General features: G+C 56.0%; 11 protein-coding genes across 11 annotated transcripts; 7 read left to right on the forward strand and 4 right to left on the reverse strand.

Annotated features, from left to right (window-relative positions):
- Positions 1-135: 135 nt before the first annotated feature.
- On the forward strand, positions 136-2514 carry APL6 (AP-3 complex subunit beta; the record flags this gene model as incomplete). Its single annotated transcript, XM_064806604.1, has 1 exon — positions 136-2514. The coding sequence occupies one exon, from the start codon at positions 136-138 to the stop codon at positions 2512-2514; it is 2379 nt and encodes a 792-aa protein (XP_064655421.1).
- A 307-nt stretch (positions 2515-2821) lies between these two features.
- On the reverse strand, positions 2822-4668 carry LTR77_009377 (uncharacterized protein; the record flags this gene model as incomplete). Its single annotated transcript, XM_064806605.1, has 2 exons — positions 2822-4520; positions 4571-4668. 2 exons carry the CDS (start codon positions 4666-4668, stop codon positions 2822-2824), a joined length of 1797 nt encoding a protein of 598 aa, XP_064655422.1.
- A 658-nt stretch (positions 4669-5326) lies between these two features.
- On the forward strand, positions 5327-6421 carry PPG1 (putative serine/threonine protein phosphatase; the record flags this gene model as incomplete). The annotated part of the gene is made up of 3 exons (XM_064806606.1): positions 5327-5342; positions 5395-5628; positions 5703-6421. The coding sequence occupies 3 exons, from the start codon at positions 5327-5329 to the stop codon at positions 6419-6421; spliced, it is 969 nt and encodes a 322-aa protein (XP_064655423.1).
- A 664-nt stretch (positions 6422-7085) lies between these two features.
- LTR77_009379 (uncharacterized protein) lies at positions 7086-8009 on the forward strand (the record flags this gene model as incomplete). Its single annotated transcript, XM_064806607.1, has 2 exons — positions 7086-7439; positions 7473-8009. 2 exons carry the CDS (start codon positions 7086-7088, stop codon positions 8007-8009), a joined length of 891 nt encoding a protein of 296 aa, XP_064655424.1.
- A 117-nt stretch (positions 8010-8126) lies between these two features.
- On the forward strand, positions 8127-8674 carry LTR77_009380 (uncharacterized protein; the record flags this gene model as incomplete). Its single annotated transcript, XM_064806608.1, has 2 exons — positions 8127-8195; positions 8243-8674. The coding sequence occupies 2 exons, from the start codon at positions 8127-8129 to the stop codon at positions 8672-8674; spliced, it is 501 nt and encodes a 166-aa protein (XP_064655425.1).
- A 304-nt stretch (positions 8675-8978) lies between these two features.
- On the reverse strand, positions 8979-9701 carry LTR77_009381 (uncharacterized protein; the record flags this gene model as incomplete). Its single annotated transcript, XM_064806609.1, has 1 exon — positions 8979-9701. One exon carries the CDS (start codon positions 9699-9701, stop codon positions 8979-8981), a length of 723 nt encoding a protein of 240 aa, XP_064655426.1.
- A 1723-nt stretch (positions 9702-11424) lies between these two features.
- Positions 11425-13215, reverse strand: ryh1 (GTPase Ryh1; the record flags this gene model as incomplete). Its single annotated transcript, XM_064806610.1, has 6 exons — positions 11425-11882; positions 11939-11993; positions 12058-12159; positions 12318-12400; positions 12583-13074; positions 13143-13215. 6 exons carry the CDS (start codon positions 13213-13215, stop codon positions 11425-11427), a joined length of 1263 nt encoding a protein of 420 aa, XP_064655427.1.
- A 387-nt stretch (positions 13216-13602) lies between these two features.
- On the forward strand, positions 13603-14916 carry LTR77_009383 (uncharacterized protein; the record flags this gene model as incomplete). Its single annotated transcript, XM_064806611.1, has 1 exon — positions 13603-14916. One exon carries the CDS (start codon positions 13603-13605, stop codon positions 14914-14916), a length of 1314 nt encoding a protein of 437 aa, XP_064655428.1.
- Positions 14917-15155: 239 nt separating this feature from the next.
- On the reverse strand, positions 15156-16070 carry LTR77_009384 (uncharacterized protein; the record flags this gene model as incomplete). Its single annotated transcript, XM_064806612.1, has 1 exon — positions 15156-16070. The coding sequence occupies one exon, from the start codon at positions 16068-16070 to the stop codon at positions 15156-15158; it is 915 nt and encodes a 304-aa protein (XP_064655429.1).
- Positions 16071-17549: 1479 nt separating this feature from the next.
- On the forward strand, positions 17550-19423 carry LTR77_009385 (uncharacterized protein; the record flags this gene model as incomplete). The annotated part of the gene is made up of 3 exons (XM_064806613.1): positions 17550-17622; positions 17673-18500; positions 18555-19423. 3 exons carry the CDS (start codon positions 17550-17552, stop codon positions 19421-19423), a joined length of 1770 nt encoding a protein of 589 aa, XP_064655430.1.
- Positions 19424-19959: 536 nt separating this feature from the next.
- On the forward strand, positions 19960-20993 carry LTR77_009386 (uncharacterized protein; the record flags this gene model as incomplete). The annotated part of the gene is made up of 2 exons (XM_064806614.1): positions 19960-19992; positions 20049-20993. 2 exons carry the CDS (start codon positions 19960-19962, stop codon positions 20991-20993), a joined length of 978 nt encoding a protein of 325 aa, XP_064655431.1.
- Positions 20994-21063: the final 70 nt, after the last annotated feature.

The following is a 21063-nucleotide window of genomic DNA, read 5'->3' on the forward strand; positions in this document are numbered from 1 at the left end:
GAAGATTTGCACGTGAAAAGATGTCGATCTCGAAATCTTGGCTGGCTTCGAGATGTCGAGATGGCCCCACCGAGAGGCCGACCTCACTTCTTTCAACCTGACGCCACCGTCTGGAGACTTCAGTCAACCAGGAAGATGGAGAGTATCTCCCGCATCTCCTCGCTACTGGAGACAGCCCGTGATCTTACTCTAGAAGCAGCACAACAGGCCGGCCCACGCAGAGCAACCAAACCATTACCAGCGCAACAGATCAAGAAACTACTGGACAGCCGCAACGAACGAGAGGTCCTCGATGGCTTACGGCGAGTTATTGCCATGCAATATGCCAAACCCGCTCAACCCACCTTGACCTTCTTCCCATCCGTCTTGAAAACATTGTCCAATCCCTACCCATCGACCAGGCCGTTGGTGTACAACTATCTCATCCACCATGCGGAGGCGGACCCGGATACGGCGCTGCTGGCCATCAACACCATCCAGAAGTCGCTGTCAGACTCTAATCCACGGGTCCGCGCGATGGCGTTGAAGACTATGTCCGGCATCCGCGTCCCTGTCATCTCTCAAATCGTCAGCCTGGCCATCAAGAAAGGCGTGAGCGACCTCTCGCCACTGGTACGGAAAGCGGCTGCGCTGGCTTGCGTGAAGTGCGTCCGACTTGATCCATCTGCGAGACCACAGGTGGAGGAGTACTTGGCTGCGTTACTTGCCGACAAGCAGTATTACGTTGCTGGAGCCGCTGTCCAAGCATTCATGGAGATCTGCCCTGATCGGCTGGACATGATTCATCCGGTGTACCGGAGACTGTGCAAAATGATGGTTGACATGGACGAATGGGGTCAGCTAGCTATCCTACGACTGATGACTGTCTACGCCCGCAAATGCTTCCCCCGCCGGACCAAGACCGTCAAGCGGGCAGCGCAGACGCAAGAGCAGAAAGCTAAAGACTTCTACGAAGATCTCGAGCCTGCAGAGGCCGACGAAGACGAGTACGAAGACATCGAGATAGTCGACCCGGACCTTGATCTATTCCTCACCTCGACCAAATCACTCCTTCAATCTCGCAACTCGGCCGTCCTCATCGCCGTCGCCCGTGCCTACCTCTACCTCTCTCCCACCAAGTATCTCCCTCAAGCAATCGGACCTTTGATCGCTCTCCTCCGTTCGCCTCAGGACATTCAGCAAATCGCTCTCTACAACATCGTGCAAGTCGCTCTCCATGATCCAACGCTCTTCGTCCCTTACCTCCGCCACTTCCTCCTGAAGACCACTGAGGCGCCTTCGATCCGGACCCTGAAGCTCGAAGTCCTCACGCTCATCTTCCCGCACACCGACAAAGAGTCTCAAGCTTTTATCCTCGCGGAACTCGAGCACTTCTCTCACGCGCACGATGCGGACCTTGTTCGGGAAGCCGTCCGCGCAATAGGTCGATGTGCTCAGTATTCTTCAGCCCTGACGTCTCGCCGTTGTCTTTCGCTCCTGCTAAAGCAGATCCACTCACCAGACGAGAATCTGGTCGGCGAGAGCATAGAAGTCGTACGGCACCTCATCCAGCGCCACCCCGAAGACCATCGCAAGACTGTCGTACGGCTGGCGAAGAACCTTGACTCTTTGACTTCGCCAGTCGCACGGGCAAATGTGGTCTGGTTGGTCGGCGAGTTTGCAGGCCAGGAACCGGAGTCAGACATTGCGGCGGACGTGCTCAGGATTCTGGTGAAAGGCTACGCAGGTGAGAGCGAAGCAGTGAAGGCCCAGATTGTGTTGCTGGCTGCGCGAGTATACCTGCACCATCTCAACCGCAAGAACGAGAAGCAGAAAGCTCTCGATGCGCTCAATGCACCATCTGAAGAGCAACTCAAAGACTCTACGCCAGTCTTCGATTACACTGATACCGATGATAACGAGGGCTTCCGCGAGCCTCAGCCCTCATCACCCGAACCCGAAGCAGAGCCCGCCCAACCCATCGAGCACCTCTACACCCACACCCTCCTCCTAGCCCGCTACACACCCTCCTACGACCTCCGCGACCGCGCTCGCACCTACCGCGCCCTGCTCGCCAACCCTGCCTCCACCGAGCTGGCGTCCCTCTTACTTCTAGCGCCGAAGCCAGTACCACAAGCACCGTCACCGAGTCAGGCACGGAAAGGCTTTACGCTTGGGTCTGCGAGCTTGGCGGTAGGCGAGGCGATGCGAGGCGAGGAGGAGATACCGGAGTGGGTCAGAGAAGGCGAGGAACCCGATGTGCGGTTGAGAGATGATGGGGTGAAAGAGGAATACGGCTCCAATAAGGGCGTGGCGGCTTCGGCAGGGCAGAGGTTGGACGAGGCATTGGCAGCGGATGCGGGTGGAAAGGGAGTGGTGGAAGGAGCAAGGAAGGAGAAGACGTTGGATGCTTGGTTGGACGAGGAGGAAGAGAGTGAGAGCGACAGCGAAGAGACGGAGAGTGAGGAGGAAGAGGATGAATCGGAGTATGAGACGGAGAGCGAAGAGGATGAGAAAGCTGGTCTGGTCCGATAGTAAAACATTAGAGAACTAGAAACGAATCCTTGCAGACTGGGCAAGCAGCCTACTCATGTCATGTGAGCGTCCTTGCTCGTCAAGCTTATCGTGCCTGCGAGGTGCACAGTTCGCTAGAGAGTCCACCAGAAGCCGAGACTCGTGTGCCATCAAGTGCGGTAGTCGGAAGCCAAGGGACGCGGTTGATCGGCTGCCGGGACACCGAAGAGCGGTATTGTCGAGGGCGAAGTAGAACAGTGAGAGTGCATCACCAGCGGCGACTAGGGATGTCAGGTCAGCGTGATGTGGCCAGTGTTTGAATAATTACTTACTTGTACACATCGTCCACACGCTGCTGCTTCCGGCGTGGTCGTGGCGTAGCCTCTTCATCTTGTTCCGGGATCCCATGTAGCGAGCCACTGTTCGATTCCTCGTAGCCACGCTTGCGGCGTTGTGAACCATTCATCTCAGCACGTGGAGTCTTCTCGCCATCGTCCTCGCTGAAGTCAGACCCAGCTGCTGTGTGTTGGCTCGAGTTTGAGCCCCGGCGTCCGTTGCTGAAGGTGTGGTTGTCCGCTGCCCATGGGTCGTACGAGCCGGAGCGGCGCATAGAGCCTGGGGGCGGATGTGAAGGCGGCGGAGGGGGTGGTGGGGGCTGGTGCGCAGCTTGGCGCCTGTCAGACATGCCAGAAGCAGAGTTATCGCGGCTGGGACGTGACAGGCTGCGCTCCCGCTGCGGTTGCGAAGGTCCGATGGCTGGCCCAGGAGTCTCATACACGATCTTGGGCGAACCAGTGACTCCGAGAGCGGCGAGAAGGTCTTCTTGTGCTGGATCGCGAACCGGGAGTAGTGCTCGTGGCCTGCTTAGGCTGCGTGTGGTGGCTGAGCTGTTGGACATCGTGCGAGCGTGATGGGCGGATTGTCTGGTAGGAGCGTCGTCGTTGAGCGCTTGCTCGAGATTGCCCAGCATATCCGTCGGCTCGTCGTCGTCAGCGTGCTCATAGCCATTGGCGTCGACCTGCATGTTGCTAAAGTTGTCCTCGGGCTCTGGTGTCGGTGTTGATGCCCGGTCCTCCCACTCGGCATCATGACGGCGCCTATACTTGTCGACAAGCTCTGACAGGGCCAGGACATTTGTGGGACCTTGAGCAAACTCCCTGAAGATGATGTCATCCTTGAGCTCATTCCACCTCTCTGTTTGACGGATGCTGAGAAATGCCTCGTGTCTCCTCTCGTAGATGAAGTAATCGCTGATAGATTCATCGTCGCTTGGAAGGGCCTTGCGAGGAGCAATGGCTTCTAGCTCGGCTTCTTTGTGCGTTGGGGGCAGTGGTCGTTTGGTCGGCAACGGAGGAAGCCATGTTATGGTACCGAGACTCAGACTTGGGTCGATCTCGTCGGGATGGGTGGCGGAGTAGCCCTCGTCGAGGTAATCCTCCTCTAGAAAAGCAGTGTTGAGGTCATCGACCTCGTACCGGTCGACATTGGCTTGACCTGGGACATAGTCCTGGTTTTCGCTGAACGGGTCGGCGGATCTCCTGATGGAAGCGGACGTGGCGGAGCTGTGGCGGCTCTTGTGAGAAGGCTGCCATGGTGCCGATGAAGGACTGTGTGTTGTGCTAGTGGGAGCGGACCACGCAGGCTGGGAGTGTTGAGGCTGCTGTGGGAAGCTTGTAGTAGGGTATCCCGGATACTGCGGCTGTGGGTAGGGCTGATGAGGTTGTGCATAGGATTGATGAGGTTGCGCGTAGGCTTGTTGGGGATGCGGGTAGGTCTGCTGAGGTTGAACGTAGCCTTTAAACCCGGGTTGAGCGTAGCCAGGATATGTTGTCTGACCGTGGGGACCGGAATACGTTTTCTGGCCGTGGGGACCGGGATATGACTGTGTAGGTTGCTGCCACTGCTGCTGCTGCTGCTGCTGCTGCTGCTGGTACTGGGCAGGTTGAGCACCAGGTCCGGTATACCCTGGTGGAGGCGGATAGCGAGTGATGATCGGGTTATTCTTAGCTCTCTTGGCAGGCGGAGGCCTGCGAAGCAACGTTAGAGATGAGATCGAGGGGAGCTTGCCACCACTTACCCGGAGCGATGTGAGCCATGGCCCAAAGCCTGGTGGGGCTGCTGTTGCTGCTGGTGGTGCCATTGACCCTGCTGGAACCCCGAATGAGGGTTGTACATTGCGGAAGAAGTTGGGAGAGCTGAGCAGCTCAGAGGGCGAGAGAAATGGTGGAAGAGGAACGCCCTTGGGCGCTAGAATTTTGCCAACATGCGAGAAAGCCGACAAGAGAAGAAAAGCGAGCCTTCAGGATGTTTCTTTCGGAGTTTGTAAGAGACAAATGACGCTCTCCACCCTTGTCGAGAAGTTCTCGCGGCGCTGCTGCTGCGAGCGGCTGCGAACGTGCTGTGCGCGATGGAACCAGGGGTGATGGCCTCCGGAGCGCAGACAGTATCAGAAACCGACGAAGGTCATCAGATGTAGGATGAAGTTAGTATGAGCAGAGTGCAAGACAAGTACAGCTGCAGGCGGCGGCGACGGGCGGAGGTGGTGTCACGATATTTGTGGCATGAAGCGACGTGTAGACAAAGGGATGCAGACGCAAGATGGAGAGCGGGCGGCGGACGTTGGACGTCGATCCTGACTCGCGTGGCCTTGGCACATCACGAGCAAACCAACCGCGAGATCCCCGATGTCGACGACAATACGACACACGGCGTCATGTCTGTTCTTCCACCCTTTATCTGAACCTGGAATCCACGATGACGGTGGATCTTGGCTGGAAACCCCTTCACCCGCTTCCGCGACCTGTATCATAGCCCCTCTTCGACTGGAGAAGCGATGCCCGGACTTCCAGGTGAGCATCACACGTCCTTCGTGCTTGAAAGAATACTGACAAACATTCGTAGCCAGCGTTGACCTCGACGAATGCATTGCGCGACTATACAAAAAGGAGCTACTGGCGGACTCGGTCATCGAAGCAATATGCGCCAAGACGAAAGAGCTGTTGATGAAGGAGAGCAATGTCGTCCACATCCAAGCGCCCGTCACGGTCGTCGGCGACATCCACGGCCAGTTCTTTGACATGATAGAGATTTTCAAGATTGGAGGGTATTGCCCGGACACAAACTACCTGTTTCTCGGTAGGTCACGCGACCACATATGCTGCGGCGTGCAGCAGGCTTTGAGGGCGTGGGTTCGCTGATACAGAATGTAGGAGACTATGTGGATCGAGGTCTGTTTAGTATCGAGACCATTTCGCTGCTGGTCTGCTTGAAGCTACGGTATCCGGACCGTGTCCACTTGATCCGTGGCAACCACGAGTCTCGCGGTGTCACCCAATCCTACGGCTTCTACACCGAGTGCAGTCGCAAGTACGGCAATCCGGCAGTCTGGCACTACTTCACGGACATGTTCGACTATCTGAGCTTGTCGTGTGTTATCGACGACAAGATCTTTTGCGTGCATGGCGGCCTGAGTCCGAGTATACACAGCATCGACCAGATCAAGATCATCGACCGATTCCGAGAAATTCCTCACGAAGGACCCATGGCTGACCTGGTATGGAGCGATCCGGACGGCGAACGGGATGAGTTTAGTCTGAGCCCTCGAGGAGCCGGCTACACATTCGGCGCGCAGGTGGTCAAGAAGTTTCTGGAGGTCAACAGCATGAATCACATTTTGCGGGCGCATCAACTTTGCAACGAAGGATACATGGTCATGTTCGATGACCGGCTGTCGACTGTCTGGAGCGCACCGAACTACTGCTACCGATGTGGCAATTTGGCGAGTGTGCTCGAGGTTGGGCCTGGAGGGGAGCGGAAGTGGAATGTCTTCGATGCTGCACCCGAGAACGAGACGCATAGGATCGAGCAGCAGCAACAGCAGCAACAGCAGCATGCTGGAAATGATCCGGTGAGGGATTACTTCCTCTAGATGTACAGTATGGAGGGCGGCGTTTCAAGGGAGGAGTCGCATGAGATACCAAATAGACGGCTGCATTACTGGCGTTTTCCGGCACCACGTGGCAGGACGGCAAGACGAAGATGTTGATGTGATCGGGGCGGACTGGGGAGGAATCAGAATCAGAAGGATAGCCGACCTTATCGCCAAAACACGGCGTCCAGCAGCTGCACCAAGCTTGCCCCGCGGGTGGCCTTCAGCCGAGAACGAATGCCTGTGGAGAGTTCTGGTACCCCGGTCAAAGATGACCACCAATCTTGACCCTTTCGGATCATGCCATGCACACTCCTGTTTATATCCTCGTTTCTTGCACAACGTTACTCCCGACGTGGAACACAAGAAGCTCGCTGTCGTTAATGAAGGGTGCGACCAAGTGATCTCGACCATGCTGACTCGTGATTGGGCAGACTGCAAGGCTCTCAGTGGTGCAACAAGACACCTTAGGAAGGTAGCGAGGGTACATGTACACGTAGGTACTGCAGTCTGCGGTGAACATGATCACAGGCAACAGCATTCTTTCACTTCAATGTCACTCTTTACCATTCGTGAGGACCCCTGCCGCTAACTTCACTGACTTCACACAACCTACTTCATGGAGCCACGAACATGGGCCTAGCCGAATGACCGGTCCTTTGCCATGCCGCGCTCAGCCTTGCCTCTCCTCCAGCGACCGTCGGTCATCGCAACGTCTTTCTTGACGTTCTTCGCTGTTTCATTCCTGCTCTTCACCCCGGCATCTCCCCTGGGGCGCGTGCACAACTGGCTCCACTCAAAAGAGAAAGAGCACCTCGAGGCTAAGAGTCAAGAGTACGACATTGTCCTTCCAACGCCTCTCCTAGAGGTCTCAGGCACTTTCGGCTGGCAAACGACATCTTCCTTCAACCCAGTCCGCTTCGAAGACGTCACCAACAAGTCCATTTCAGAGCTATGCGCATCATGGCCGGCGAATCTGCTGTCCGACATCCAGCCTGTCCTGAAGACCGGCCACGGCGTACTCGACGCCCGCGTTCGACCGTAACTTCAGGATGTCTCGGCCTGCCTCGTCAACCTCCTGATCTTCTCCGATACGGAAGAGCACTACGAAGGTCATAACATCATCGACTTCATTCAAGACATCCCTTCACATGTTCGCGACGGTGAGAGACGGCTTGAAGCCTGGCGCAACGGCTCGCTTGCGGATGGTACTGCAACGCGGAAGCAAGCCTGGAAGACCGACAAGTTCAAGTTCCTTGCCGGTGTCTGTCGCGCCTGGAAGATGCGGCCGGTGCGGAAATGGTATGTCTTCTACGAGGCGGACACCTACATTGTCTGGGACAACATCTTCCGCCTGCTCGAGAACTTCGACCCGGATGAGCCGCATTACTTCGGTGCGCCGTCGAAGGGACGCCGCGGGACGTGGTTTGCGTACGGCGGGTCAGGATACGTCATCAGCAGAGAGGCGATGCGGCGGCTTATGCGCGAGGACTATGATGATAAGGGGCAGTACCTGAGCTCGAAGCTGAGTGAACATCATTGGTACAACATTCAGCACGACTGCTGTGGTGACAGCATCTTGGGATGAGCGCTGGTCCACGTGGGCGTTTTGCTGGAGGGGCTGTGGCCGATGTTCACGCCGCATCCGCCGCACAAGATACCGTTTTCGGGGAAGAAGAATCTTTGGTGTCAGCCGGTGATCTCGATGCATAAGCCGTTGGAGGATGACCTGCTGGGGTTGTGGCGGTGGCAGTGGGAGCAGCGACGAGCAGATGTGAGTTTAAATGTCAGTGAGGCTGACATGTGCTGACGTTTATCCAGCGACCACTCCTCTACCGCGACCTCGCAACGTCCTACTTCAACCTCACGAACCTTACGATCCGCACCGACTGGAACACTGCGCAGCATGACGCCCCTGTCGCGGAGTACCCGAGCGATCACTACACCCACGACCCGCACGAGTCGATCGAAGCATGCAGCTCCGCTTGCACAGCCGCGGAGAAGTGCTTCACGTGGACATATCACCTTCGACAATGCCACCTTGGCACACGACTGCGGGCTGGTTTGCATGCCGAGCCGAGTCTGAAGAAGGTGGGAGGGAAAACCAAGCTGACAGAGGATGATGGGACATGGACTGACGAAGACTTGAGATTTGTGGCAGGCTGGAATCACGAGAAGATCAAGAAATGGGTGGACGAGCGGCCTTGTGAAGAGGTGGAGTGGGTGAGACCGAGCATTACGAGGATGTTCTGATGCTGTTCGAGTGGCGTGTTGATGATGCCTTGCATGGACAGCAGCGATGAGATACCCCATGAGCGATGAATTTCCACAGCAAAAACACCACAACTCGCTCACCCTCACTAATCCCAGCCAAGAAAGCGAGAAAGCGAAAAACGTCTGGTGTCTTGATGGCCCTGTGCAGCGATCCGGGTCCTGTCCCATCACTGTCCTTTTTGGTTCTCATGTACCCGCACCATTGCAGCGCCTGAGCTTCGAATCGGCGTGCAGGACTTGTGCTGAGGCCTCTTCACTCAACCGTATCATCAAACAGCGTTTCTCACTCGTCCAGCCATATCCTCCACATACCGAGCATGATCGCCAACGCACTGAGCCCCGTACTGACATATCTGCGAAGAGGCCCGTCCGGCTGTAGATCGAGCATTACTCTCTGCTTTTCAAGTAAGGCTCTCTCGTTTTCGTGCAAGGATCGTTGCGGCGCGGAACCATCAATCCGAACCAGAGCATCCCCAAGGTAAGGCATCCGGTGGTACATCCGACGTCGCGGAAGGCCGTACTTCACTGACAGCTCGACCTGTGAGTTGCCGTACACCTTCTTTTCCGCCGCTCGAATGCCTGACTCCAGGATCTCGAACAAATTCTTGCGCTGTGGGAACTTGTGGCCGAAGGCGTCAATCGGCCCGCAGGTGAGCGTGAGCGACTTGACACTGCGGCCAGGCACCAGATTCAAGAACGCATGAAGCGGTTCGAGGTGCAAGTCTGAAGCTCCTAGCAGTGCATCGTCGTTTGACATCCTGCCCAGCTCGATGACGAATGAGTTGCAGGAGTAGAACAGGGACCTCATCTCGTCTCGGAGTTCATGGCAGACAGAAGTCAACGCAAACGTGTGCTTGCCTTGGCCCCCAATTGCCACCGGAGAACGCTTGCTCTTCCGCACCGTGGGTCGAAATTCGATGTAAATGTCGTACGGCTGCGCGAAGACCATCTCACCAATCATGTTCAACAGCTCAGCCGATAGGAGGCGAAGTGGTGAGTTGTCCATGATTGTAGCAAAGTGAGGCTGCTCGTGCCGTCAGCGGATGGTGTCGGGAGTCTTAGAAAGGGGGACAATGTACTGAAGTCTTGCAGATTTCGGTGATGGGTGCGCCAGGCTATAGGTACTCGCTCAGTCTTGCAGCGGCTCTTACAGAGAGCCTCTACGAAGCTGCGGAAGCAGTCAGTACCCTTCCGTGCAGAGAGACGTTGTCAGAAGTCACGATCGGAAGAAGCATACCAGGTTGTGTCCACATGCCGGTCTCAGGGCAGGAGGATTAGTGAGGCTTGGTGTTGCGTTGTGCGAAGGTGTGTGTGAGCATATGAGGTCAAATTCTGTTTCAGGCTGCAGGTTCACGAGGCTGGACAAAGACGGCAGGAGCGATGCAGCTGGGTGGCCCCTTCCTCTTTCGAATTGTTCAAAGCAAGAGCTTCGCCATCTGCTCCCGATCATATGCACAGGAGAAACGGGAAGACCAAACTGCTATTCTTGTTTCATTCTCTCTCCCTTGTCTTTGTCCACTGCCAGCCACAATTCCGCACACAAGAGGAAAAGGATCACCCTCACTCAGATAAGCTGTCAAACACCCCCCCTGGCTCTCATCTACTTTGATGTTCCGAGCTCGTGGGTACGCCCCTACTCGGCCAACCACTCCAACCACATGACGAACCACTCAGCCATCAGAGTCGGAGGTCCCAGGACAAACCGATATTGCAAGACCGTGTCCAACTCCGTCATCGACTTCTCGTTCTCTTGACAAGACTCGAGCGATTACGCCATGTGGTGCTATCGAGAGGCTCGCCGATCGGAGAAATTGTGACTTTCGCTTGGAGAGGCTCCGGGAGCGCCAGTACCAGCTCACTGATCCGGTTCCGCAGCTCCGCGGGCAGCTTCCTGAGTGGTGAGTGCTCCATTGTGGTGATGATGCCGGTGAGCGGAGGCTGACGTGGAGACTGGTACCGGTTGAGTGTGCTTGTGCCCCAGTCCCTGCTGTATAGAAGATTGTGGTCAGCGAGCCCGTTCAAACTTCACTGGAGGGTTGCAGATCTCCGAAGTTATGACTCACCTGAGTGGTTTTGGGAAGACCTGCTAAGCTGTGTGGAAGTTCATCAGCACTTTTGAGGGTTAAGAGTTTAAGCCGTGAAGACGTGACAGGTGTTCTCCAAGGGGCGTGCACTACGCGTGTGATGAGGTGAAGTGAAGACACATTGAGATGAGTGAAGTGAAGACACAACCGAGACTTACGTTTACATCAGGACAGTAAAACAACATGCTCGCTCAACTCCCGACTTTGCGCCTTGAAGATCTTCCACCCCATCGCCGACGGTTGTTGCAACCCTCGCTCGCCCTACTAGACCTTCCATCATCTCCTCCTTGCCTGATGTGTTCCATTCCACCATAACTCCCCTCGGCAATACTTTGGCCATCAGTTCCACCAGCTCCGTCACTCTGCAGCAGTCTCGGACCTCAGCGTCGACGCCCAGTACTCCAGCATTCCAGCCACCTTCCCAATATAATGATGTTGCCAAAGGGGTCTTTCGGGAAGCTCCGCGATCATCGCCTCTAAGACTCCGACACCTACTTGACAATCTTCAGCGGCCCTGCCCGCACTGAGAGAGACAGTCGCGAAGTGGTCGCGGTCCAACACTCCCTGCACATCAAGACCGCATGACGACCTCCCGGACACCACGACTTGTGCTTTTGCTACCGCTAACCGCATCAAGTGGAGCAGCTATGTTTGGCCCATAGATTCTTCCGGGAAGACTGCGACGGAGCAACGCGGGTTGAATTGGAAAATGACATCTAGCGAGGCGACGTGTTGAATATCCAGTTGCGCGAAGGATTGTAGAAGGTTCTCCAGCGGCCCAAGGACAACCTCGTCCTTGTGTGTGTTGCAGCATTTTTTCTCGCGGGGCCCGCCTAGATGGTGATCGAGAATGACTTCGAACGAGTTGAGCGAGAAGAAGTGGTCCTTGGTTTCGTCGCGCAGCTGCTTGCATGTCTGTGACAGAGCGCAGAGAGCGGAGTACTCGTATTCGTGGTCGTGATCGTAGAACAGCAGGGGCCCGCGCCCTACGTCTGGAGGCTGTGGCTTGAGACGTAGAGGGAATGGCAGAGTAAGAGCGAGCTCGGAGATCTGGTTGCGTATTTCGGCCGGCAGCCTGTTGAGTGGAGAGCTCTCCATGATCGCTGCAGCGACGAGGGTATCAGCAGCTGGAGCCCTGTCAAGGCGCTGTAGTGCTTACCACGGAGAGCCGTCAATGCGGCGATCGTGCGGTCGGAGGAATTGGCAGACAAAACCTATTGAACGGAGTCAGCGGGGTGCGTTGTAACGATCGGTGAGCCATGCTGGTCTAGAGCTTACCATGCGACCCGTGGTCGAATTCTTTCCTGTGACGCCGGCGACAATCCGAGTGTGCAGAATAATGTTCAGGTTGTCGCAGTAGAAGAAGCCACAGCCAAGTTGCTAGCGCGCATCGAGCCTAGTGCGTCATCACATGAACACAATTGTGACCTCACCTCACAGCACCAGGTGTTTCCACTCAATGATCGATGGTAGAGAGAGGCTTCAAATTCAGCAGCACTGTACAGGTGATGAGAAGTGGAACGAAAATATATACATACCACAAAGGCGGACAAGCACGGCACCCTAAGAGACACATGCTCCGCCAACGCCACGCTATCACAATTGACGCCGCACCGGTACGCTGGACAACACGTGCTGCACGCGCTCGCCCATTGAGTTCGACGATTCCAATGGTGTTGGCATTATCAGCAATTACATCCGCCCTCGCTCTCCGGTTTCTGCGGGTTCACATTGACATCGATTGCTGGGTCATGCGTGTCAGTATACATCTTATCCGCGAACATCCCAACGATTTGCACTCACTATTAGGCTGCCCCTGCTGCCCCTCTCCCTCCATCCCTGGCAGCGCCTGCGCAATCCTCTTGAACAATGCCTTGACATTATGTCCCACCTTTGCACTCGTCTCCACAAACATCAATCCATGCTTTTTCGCCTCATCCTCGCCCTGCTGTGCCGTCACCTCCCGCTTGTCGTTCAGATCTGTCTTATTGCCCACGAGCACAATGATGACATCGTTCCCTCGCTCCCCTCGCACATCGTCTACCCATTTCCGTGTTTGTTGGAAGGACTTTTGAGATGTGATGTCGTAGACTACAACCGCTACGCTGGAGTCGCGGATGTATGAGGGGATGAGAGAGCGGAATCGTTCTTGGCCCGCCGTGTCCCAGAGTTGCAGGCGCACGGTGCGGTCTTCGAGGTACATTGTTTTGGAGAGGAAGTCGATGCCGATGGTGGCCTGGTAGGTGCTGTCGAAGGAGTCGTACATGAAGCGGGTTATTAGAGAGGTTTTGCCGACTGTATGTCGTATGTCGAGGGTTAGTCTGACGTTGGCGGTCAAGGCAGGCTTCTGGGGATGTGCTGACCTGACTGCTCGCCCAAGAAGACCAGCTTGAACTTCTTCAATGGGTTGGTGTACGATCCCACGCTTTGCGCCATGCTGGCTGTTGTGCTGCCCTCGGGCTACCCTCGATCGTCGGTGGTTCAATGCTTTTGCTTATGATGCTCCTCCTGCTGATACCCGGGATGGCGCTCGTTGCGTGGGTTTCCTGTAAGGAGAAGGAGGCCACCGGATTGACCGAGAAGAACTATGTGTTTTTGTGGGATGTCACGATCGCGTTGATATAGGAGGATGAAATGAAATGTCGATCCACTCGCACGAGGTCGACAGGGTTGCCGCTGCCACGGGACCCTGCTGCTGCCGTCCCAAGCGGACTGTTAGCGCCGGATCTGCCCGACGATAAGACAAGCCAGATCTATTGCTGGAATTTCTAAATCTTCTCCCTCGACTTCACGCAGTCGCTTTATACTCCACAGAACACCATCATGGCCGAGACCACCGCACTGTCCCCGGCAACGCATCGCCAGCCTTCCCGAAAAGGCAAGAAGGCATGGCGGAAGAACGTCGACCTCACCGAAGTGCACCAGGGTCTGGACACTACGCGAGACGAGATCATCAAAACCGGAGGCGTGATTGCGGAGAAGCCGGCGGACCAGCTGTTCGCTACTGACGTATCCGGCGATGCGGAGATCTCGAAGCTGCAGCACGGGAAAAAGCTGCTGAAGGCCGATGAGATTCTGGCACAGCGCTCCGCAGTACCTGGTCTGGACGGGAAGAAGAGGAAGGCCGCTGAGCCAGCAGTCGTGCCCAACAAGAAACAAAAGAATGGCGAGTTTGTCTCACGCAGGGAGCTGGAACGATTGAGAGCCGTGGCAGACGGGGCAAATGGTGGCCTAACAGTGGAAGACCAAGCCGAGCACGACCCGTGGGCGCAGCCCGTGGTGAAGACCGACCCTCAACTGAGCTTTTTGGAGGACGTCAAGCCCGCACACGAGCCGAAGACTCTTAAGCATGCACCAAAAGCGCTTACGGCCAATGGCAAGCGTATACCCAACATCCGCAAGCCAGATGCCGGCAAGTCCTACAATCCACTGGTCGACGACTGGAGTGCGCTGTTTGAACGAGAGGGTGCAGCAGCGGTTGAAGCTGAGAAAGAGCGCCTGGCAACAGAGGCTCAGGCTGAGGCAAAGGAGGCACGGGCATTGGATGAGGCGGCAAAGGTCGATGCAGCAGAAAAGCTGGAGTACGCTACAGACTACGACTCTGCTTGGGAGAGTGAGTGGGATGGATTTCAGTCCGAGGCAGAGGAGGCTCATCTACAAAAGCAACGGCCACGCAAGACGCCGACGGAAAGAAACAAGGTCAAAGCAAGGAAGGAGCGGGAGGCGAAGGAGGTGCATGAGCGCAAGGCGAAGGCGAGAGAAATGCAGGAGAAGCGGATCTCGCAGATCGCAAAAGAGGTGTCAGCGAAGGACAAAGCTCGCCGCGCGCATACCATGGCCCTTCAGCCTGCCGACAATGGCCCGTCAGACTCCGAAGACGAGGGCAAAGATGTGCAACTACAGCGTCTTCGATATGGCAAGGTCGCTGTGCCAGATGCGCCACTCGAAGTCGTCTTGCCCGACGAGCTGGAGGATTCTCTTAGGAGGCTGAAGCCGGAGGGCAATCTGATGCAGGAGCGGTATAGGAATATGTTGGTCAGTGGCAAGGTGGAGGCGAGGAAGAGGAAGTGGCAGCACAAGCAGGCGAAGAAGACGAGGAGTGAGAAGTGGAGCTACAAGGATTGGCAACTAAAGTGATGGGCTGGTTGTAGGAGCTATGGAGTGCATCAACGATCGCGCAATGAAGCGCTTCTGCCCGCGTAAGCATACGATCTAGTCAAGGGAGTAATGTGCCAATTGTTACTCCCTATATCAAGCAGGTTTGAGCAGCTCTCTTTCACAACCCTGCTGCAGGTTCTAAGCACTGGCGACTGCTGGCGTTGTGTCCTTGATGACGGTAGCGTCACCAACCATGTAGCCTACACAGTATAGACCTTCTATCTCTTCTCGATTGAGTATCCCTGGCCACCATTGCCATTGACTGGGAACAATGTCACCAGAGTCCCGAGCTCCATGTCGTTACGATCCAAGAGTTTTGTCTCGGCAGCTTGCTCTTCTCCAAGTGAGGCTCGCTCTTTGCGGAAATAGTCGAGTGCGCGCTGCGACGTCTTCCTGCCGTCCCTGACGACAACATCAGCACGCCATTTTGGGCTCCATTGGTGGCGCAAGTTGCAAACCGCGAGGGTGAAGGCAGTTGCGTTGTGCTGGTCGAAGCGATCCGGAAAAGGTACACTGAGACGGAGATTGAAAGCTGAATATCCTGGCTGTCCCAAGAGCCGTTTCATACCCCATGCCAGACTATACGGCAGTCGAGAAGAAGTCACTGGTTCCTGAATCTCTAGCACTATGGACAGCGGTGGCTGACCGCGCCATGTGCGAATGAGGTCTTCCAGAGGGTCCAATTCAACGAGCTTGGTCCAATACCCGCTGGGTCCGTAACGCGGAGTATTGGGATGGCGCAGGTGCCTGGACCACGTTGGTATCACCACATCGTTCACAGCGAAGAGCAAAGGCTTTGATTCCTGACGGACCTGTCGACATGTCTTCAAAAGGCCGAAGTGGTCGACTGCGTCACCCTTGCGATCGGCCTGGAAGCGGGAGATACGTCCGCGGCCAGGCAGTACCGCAGGACCAGTGAACTCAAGCTGCGCACCATTGTATCTTTCAACGAAAACGCCATTGGGGTTTTGGCGGGTGTGATAGTCGTCGTGCAGCTCCCACCCCGCCTGCCCAGTCGGATAGTAATACAACATGAAGTGTTCGTACACGATGCCTTCAGGTTGGTGCAGTACGAGCCTGTACACCATGTCACGCAGCTCGCGTGGGAGGCGGCTCAGTGGTGAGTCGTCCATGGAGTGTGACGTGAAGGCTGGTGTGGTAGAGAGTCGAATTTCTACCAGGAAACAGCTGAGGTATCAGAGGCAAGCTCCTTTTAAGCAGGGCCCCAGCCAGCAGCAGCTTGCCTTAGCATCGTGATGTACATCTCTTCCCGGAGTTGTCTTGTATGAGAACAACGATAGGCACCATACCAATGCTTCTTCGCTTGTCGAAAGAAGAGGCCGTCGCAGGAGCTACGCACAATCATTGTTCGCCGTCGTGAGCAACAAAGGACATTCCGGTGACATGAAGCAGGCACCAGAGTTTCTGGGGGCTCATCGGGTAAGGGGGAGCATCAGAAGCAACGGAAGGGGACCAAGTTGATGACTCTTGCAGCATGAAAGTCCACGGCAGGCCGATCTTCATATTCCGTCGGCCCAGTCGCATGGAAAGGCATGAGATGCTCGTCTACTCAGCCTTCCGCATGGCAGACGCAAAAAGCAACCATCAGCAGAGGCGTTGGAAAAGGACAGGCAGGCGAGGCATCTGGTAAGACTGCAGCACACATCCGGAGTCACGATTAGTCTTTTCTAAGACTGATCTGGTGAGCTATTCCAGGTAGATGATCGTCGAGAGAAGGCCTCTGCCGCCGTTGAGTCGTAAGAAAGCGCCCAATTTGCCCGAGTCGCTGCCAGTCGCCCGGTGGCTGCCACGTTCCTGCCATCTCCGCATTGCAGGGTCGAGATCTGAGATAGGGAGAGCCGCGCTCGAATCGTGCTTGGAACTCTATGTCGACTGCGTCAGCTCCTCAACCGCTTGCTGTGTATCCGTAGTCGTTCCACGGCCCCATATTTCAAGACAGCAGCTTCCAGCACTCTGGCCCGGGCTCATGCTCCGGTCGTCGCCTGTGCAAGCTGCAAGATTGTTTCGCGGGAGACATGCGTTCGTATGTGGCGTGATCAATCTGTGGAGGATTCGGTGCTTTTTCCACTGAATCTTAATGCACTCAAGATCCAAGTCGCGTGGCCATCCTTCTAGATCCTTGCCAGCTCCGCATCTCCAAACGCTCACGACTCAAGATGAGGTGGGGATAAGCTTCGCATGACTTTGGGTGACCAGGAGGACCAATGAAATGGGATGCTCGCTCGGAAGAGCAGGCGAGAAGTCGGCAAGGAAGCTTGGGATTCTGGGGAAGTGGCCGGAAAACGAGATCCCCCAGACCAGGTCTGGACGAGAAAGTCTAGATGGGACGGTCTTGGACGGGGTACAGACAGCCCCCGGATCCGTCAATGAATCGTGGTACTCTTATAACATCGTCCGACACCCACATGGTAGGAGAAGTTGTCTTTGTCTCGCCTTCCGCTTCTGCTCTCCTGCACCCTTCTTCACCCCTGTTCCCATTCCGTTGTCACGCAAGCGGAGTGGACACTGCGGCGACACACGTCCCGTAGCACAGACGCTGTGCACTCGAACGCCGTTCGAGGATGTCAGCGGACCATAAGGCTGCAACAGCAATGTCATCCGAGCACAGAGAGGGGATGAGTGACCACCACGACAAGGACCGCATAGCGGTGACACACGCTGATGGTAAGTTTATCCCTTCAACCCACCAAAACGTCTTCTAACCTTTGGTTTAGGCACCGTCGATTACCTCGCCCGCGAGATTGTCGGAGGCGACGTTGACGAGCTGCCCAAGGGCTACTTCCTCAGCTGGCAATTCATCGGGACCGTGACGGCGACATGCACAGCCAGCATCTGCGCCTACCTCGGCTGGGTGCTCCCGGCAAACACCCTCCTCCTCATCAACGAAGACATCGGACCCAGCGTGAACCTGAACTGGGTGGCCACGATATGGACACTCGGCAGCTCCATCGGCTTCCTGCTCTTCGGCCGTCTATCGGACATCTTCGGTCGCAAGACCATGGTCATGGGCGTCAACGTGCTGGGACTTGTGGGCTGCATCGTGGGCGCCACCGCCACGAGCATCAACCAACTCATCGGCGCCAACGGATGCAACGGTCTCGCTGCTGCCGGCCAACTGTCGTTCGGTATCATCCTGGGTGAGCTGGTGCCGAATAAGCAGCGTGGACCCATCGTCACGCTTACCTTTTTCTCCTCCATGCCGTTTGCGGTGTTCGGGCCCGTCATCGCACGCTCGTTCATCCTCAACACCTCATCCGGATGGCGCTGGTCGTACTATTTGGGCATCATCCTGCAGGTCATCACCCTAGTTCTGTACCAGTTTCTCTACCACCCGCCACACTTCAACCAGCTCCACGAAGGCAAGACCAAGTGGCAAGCGTTCAAGGAGCTGGACTTTGGCGGCATCTTCCTCTTCGTATCCGGCTTCGTGGTTCTCCTTATCGGCTTGTCGTGGGGTGGCCAGGCCTATCCATGGAAGAGTGCTGAGGTCATCGCGACCATGGTGGTTGGTGGTCTGCTTGTTGTTACTTTTGTAATATATGGTAAGTCATGAGGTGTACACCTTTGATCATTGAATGTTGCTAACCATCTTATAGAGGCATACATATTCAAAGGCGTCCCACTGATGCCGCCGCGGCTCTTCCGCAATGTCGGATATGTCGCCATCGTCGGTTGCGCGTGCATAGGCGCCATGGTCTACTACGCAATGACGATCATCTGGCCCACTGCAGTCGGGACACTCTACACCACCGACGTAATGGAGATTGGCTGGCAGAGCTGTCTTGTCGGCGGCTGCATCCTCCTCGGCCAGATCATCGGTGGTCTGTCCCTCAGCTACGTGCCAAAGGTCAAATGGCAATCGATCGCTTCTTGTGCCATCGGAGGGGCCTTCATCTCCAGCCTGGCGTCCATCTCCCCTGGTGGCCATACAGCTGCGATCGTGCAAGGATTCATCGGCCTGACTGCCATTGGCATCATCGACAACATCACGTTTCCTGGCGTGACGCTGCTGTGGGAAGCTCAAGACATCGGCCTGGCGACTGGCGTGCTGGGTTCTATTCGCGGCATGGGAGGCGCCATTGCACAGTCGCTCTACGTGACCATTCTCACGAACAAGGCCGGCACATACACGGCTGAGTATGTCACCGAAGCCGCAACGGATGCCGGCTTGCCCGCGAGCTCGTTGGCTGCACTATTCGCCGGGCTGACAACCGGCGACTTCTCTGCCGTGCCTGGCATCGACAACAGCATCATCGCAGCGGTCGGCGCGGCCAGCCAGCAGGCGTATGCGAGTGCGTTCCGGATCGTCTTCCTGGCAACGATTCCCTTCTCAGTCCTGCTGGTTGTTTGTGCGTGCTTCGTGCCGGACATGGACAAGTATCTGCACAACAATGTGGCGAAGAAGCTCCAGGGCAAGGGAATCGGCAGCAACAAGGAGGTGGTGGCCGACGTCGAGAAGGCTTGATGTTGAACATTTGCTGTTGTTCTATTGATTGTATATATGATTGCAAAAGCATGATCGGATCGATCGCAACGCCCTTTGAATGGTCGATTCACGTCAACATTCGTCTGTTAACAACGTACATTACCTGTTCCGACTTGGGGTTGTGAGATGTGGCAATTGTTCTCAACTCAACCTCAGGGCGTCTGGCCTAATGGGCTCGGTCAGCTCTTCGTCTGTCTGGGCCTCATTGGAGTGTTCTAACTGCTAAATTCGAATGGTACATCATTGTCACCGAAAAGTACGTTGTCGTGCTGCTGGTAATGTCGATCCAACGACTCGGTGTAAGGCTGAGCGTGAGACCCGGCGGAAGGGTGAGGCGAAGCGAGATGACGGGATCTTGGCGCGGATGCTCCGGCTGGAAAGAGGAAGAAGAGGCAGGCAACACCTTCACAAGACTTCTCTCTTCCTATACCACCACCACCACTTCCACGATCATGCGCCAATAGCCACAATAGAACAATCCCACACACACATACGCGCACCCCCTTGCGACCACGATGTCGCCCATCCTACGCTTCCCCAAACCGCAAGTAAGACACCCAGCAACACCCGCCATGCGACAGGACATACTTACAAAGCGCCGCAGTCCTTCCTCCACATAGTCTCCCTCCGCACCATCACCGAGCTCGTCACCCTCATCCTCCTCTTCAACAAGGTCTCCGGCCTCTACGGCATCCTCGCCCTCTTCACCGGCTACGAGCTGAACCCGCTACAACTCTCCCACTACATCTACTCCCTCTTCGTCCTCGGTGCGGTCACATGGCTGTACCCTAGCATACGAAAGCCCGAGGAGCCGCTCAAGAATGTCGCGCTGGCGTGGATATACGTGCTGGACACCGTCATCAACAGCGCGTACACTGCGCTTTTCGGCGCCGGGTGGTTCTTAGTGCTGGCGCGGGAGCTGAATCAGCCGGTATCGTTTGAAGGCGACGTGGGCAGTGTGCCTGGATCCGGAACGATTGACGACACGGCTGGCTTCACAAACCCACAACACAACGTTACGAAGGTGGAGATTTCGGCAGAGCCAGCGCCTGGTATGCTTAGTGGACAGAAGGCGATCGCATACGGATCGCAGTACGGTTCTCTTGGCTCCGCGGTCTTCCAGTCCGGAAGTATGGCTTCTTTGACTGTGCTAGGTCTGCTCTGGATCGTGCGAACATACTTCTGCATTCTGGTGATGAGCTACGCCCGGAGCATGCTACGCAAGTACGTGGCGTCAACTTCGACAGAATACAGTCATGCAGAGGACCCGGCACTTGCCGAGAACCCGTTCCGCATCGAACGCGAAGAGGGCGCTGGGTGGAGAGGCAAGCTTGGACGATTCATGCTCAAGTTCCCAACGAAACGGTACTGGCTGGGTAAAGATGAATCAGAGGACGAATGGGTGCGGGCTACCTCTGGCAAGTTCGAGAGCGGAAGGGGCACGGGGCTGAGGATCAAGGTTCCCGAGCACGGAGTAGGTGAGAGGGAGCGGAGGGCGAGGAGTGGGACGGGGCCGCCACTGCCTGTAGCTCTGAAGGGAAAGGAATGATGCTGGAAGATGCATAACTGGGACGAGTTGGTTATGGACTGGTTGTATAGCATTGCGGCGGGCGTTCGGA

This window comes from Saxophila tyrrhenica (genome assembly GCF_035928015.1).
Source record: "Saxophila tyrrhenica strain CCFEE 5935 chromosome Unknown scaffold_17, whole genome shotgun sequence".
Lineage (NCBI taxonomy): Eukaryota > Fungi > Ascomycota > Dothideomycetes > Mycosphaerellales > Extremaceae > Saxophila > Saxophila tyrrhenica.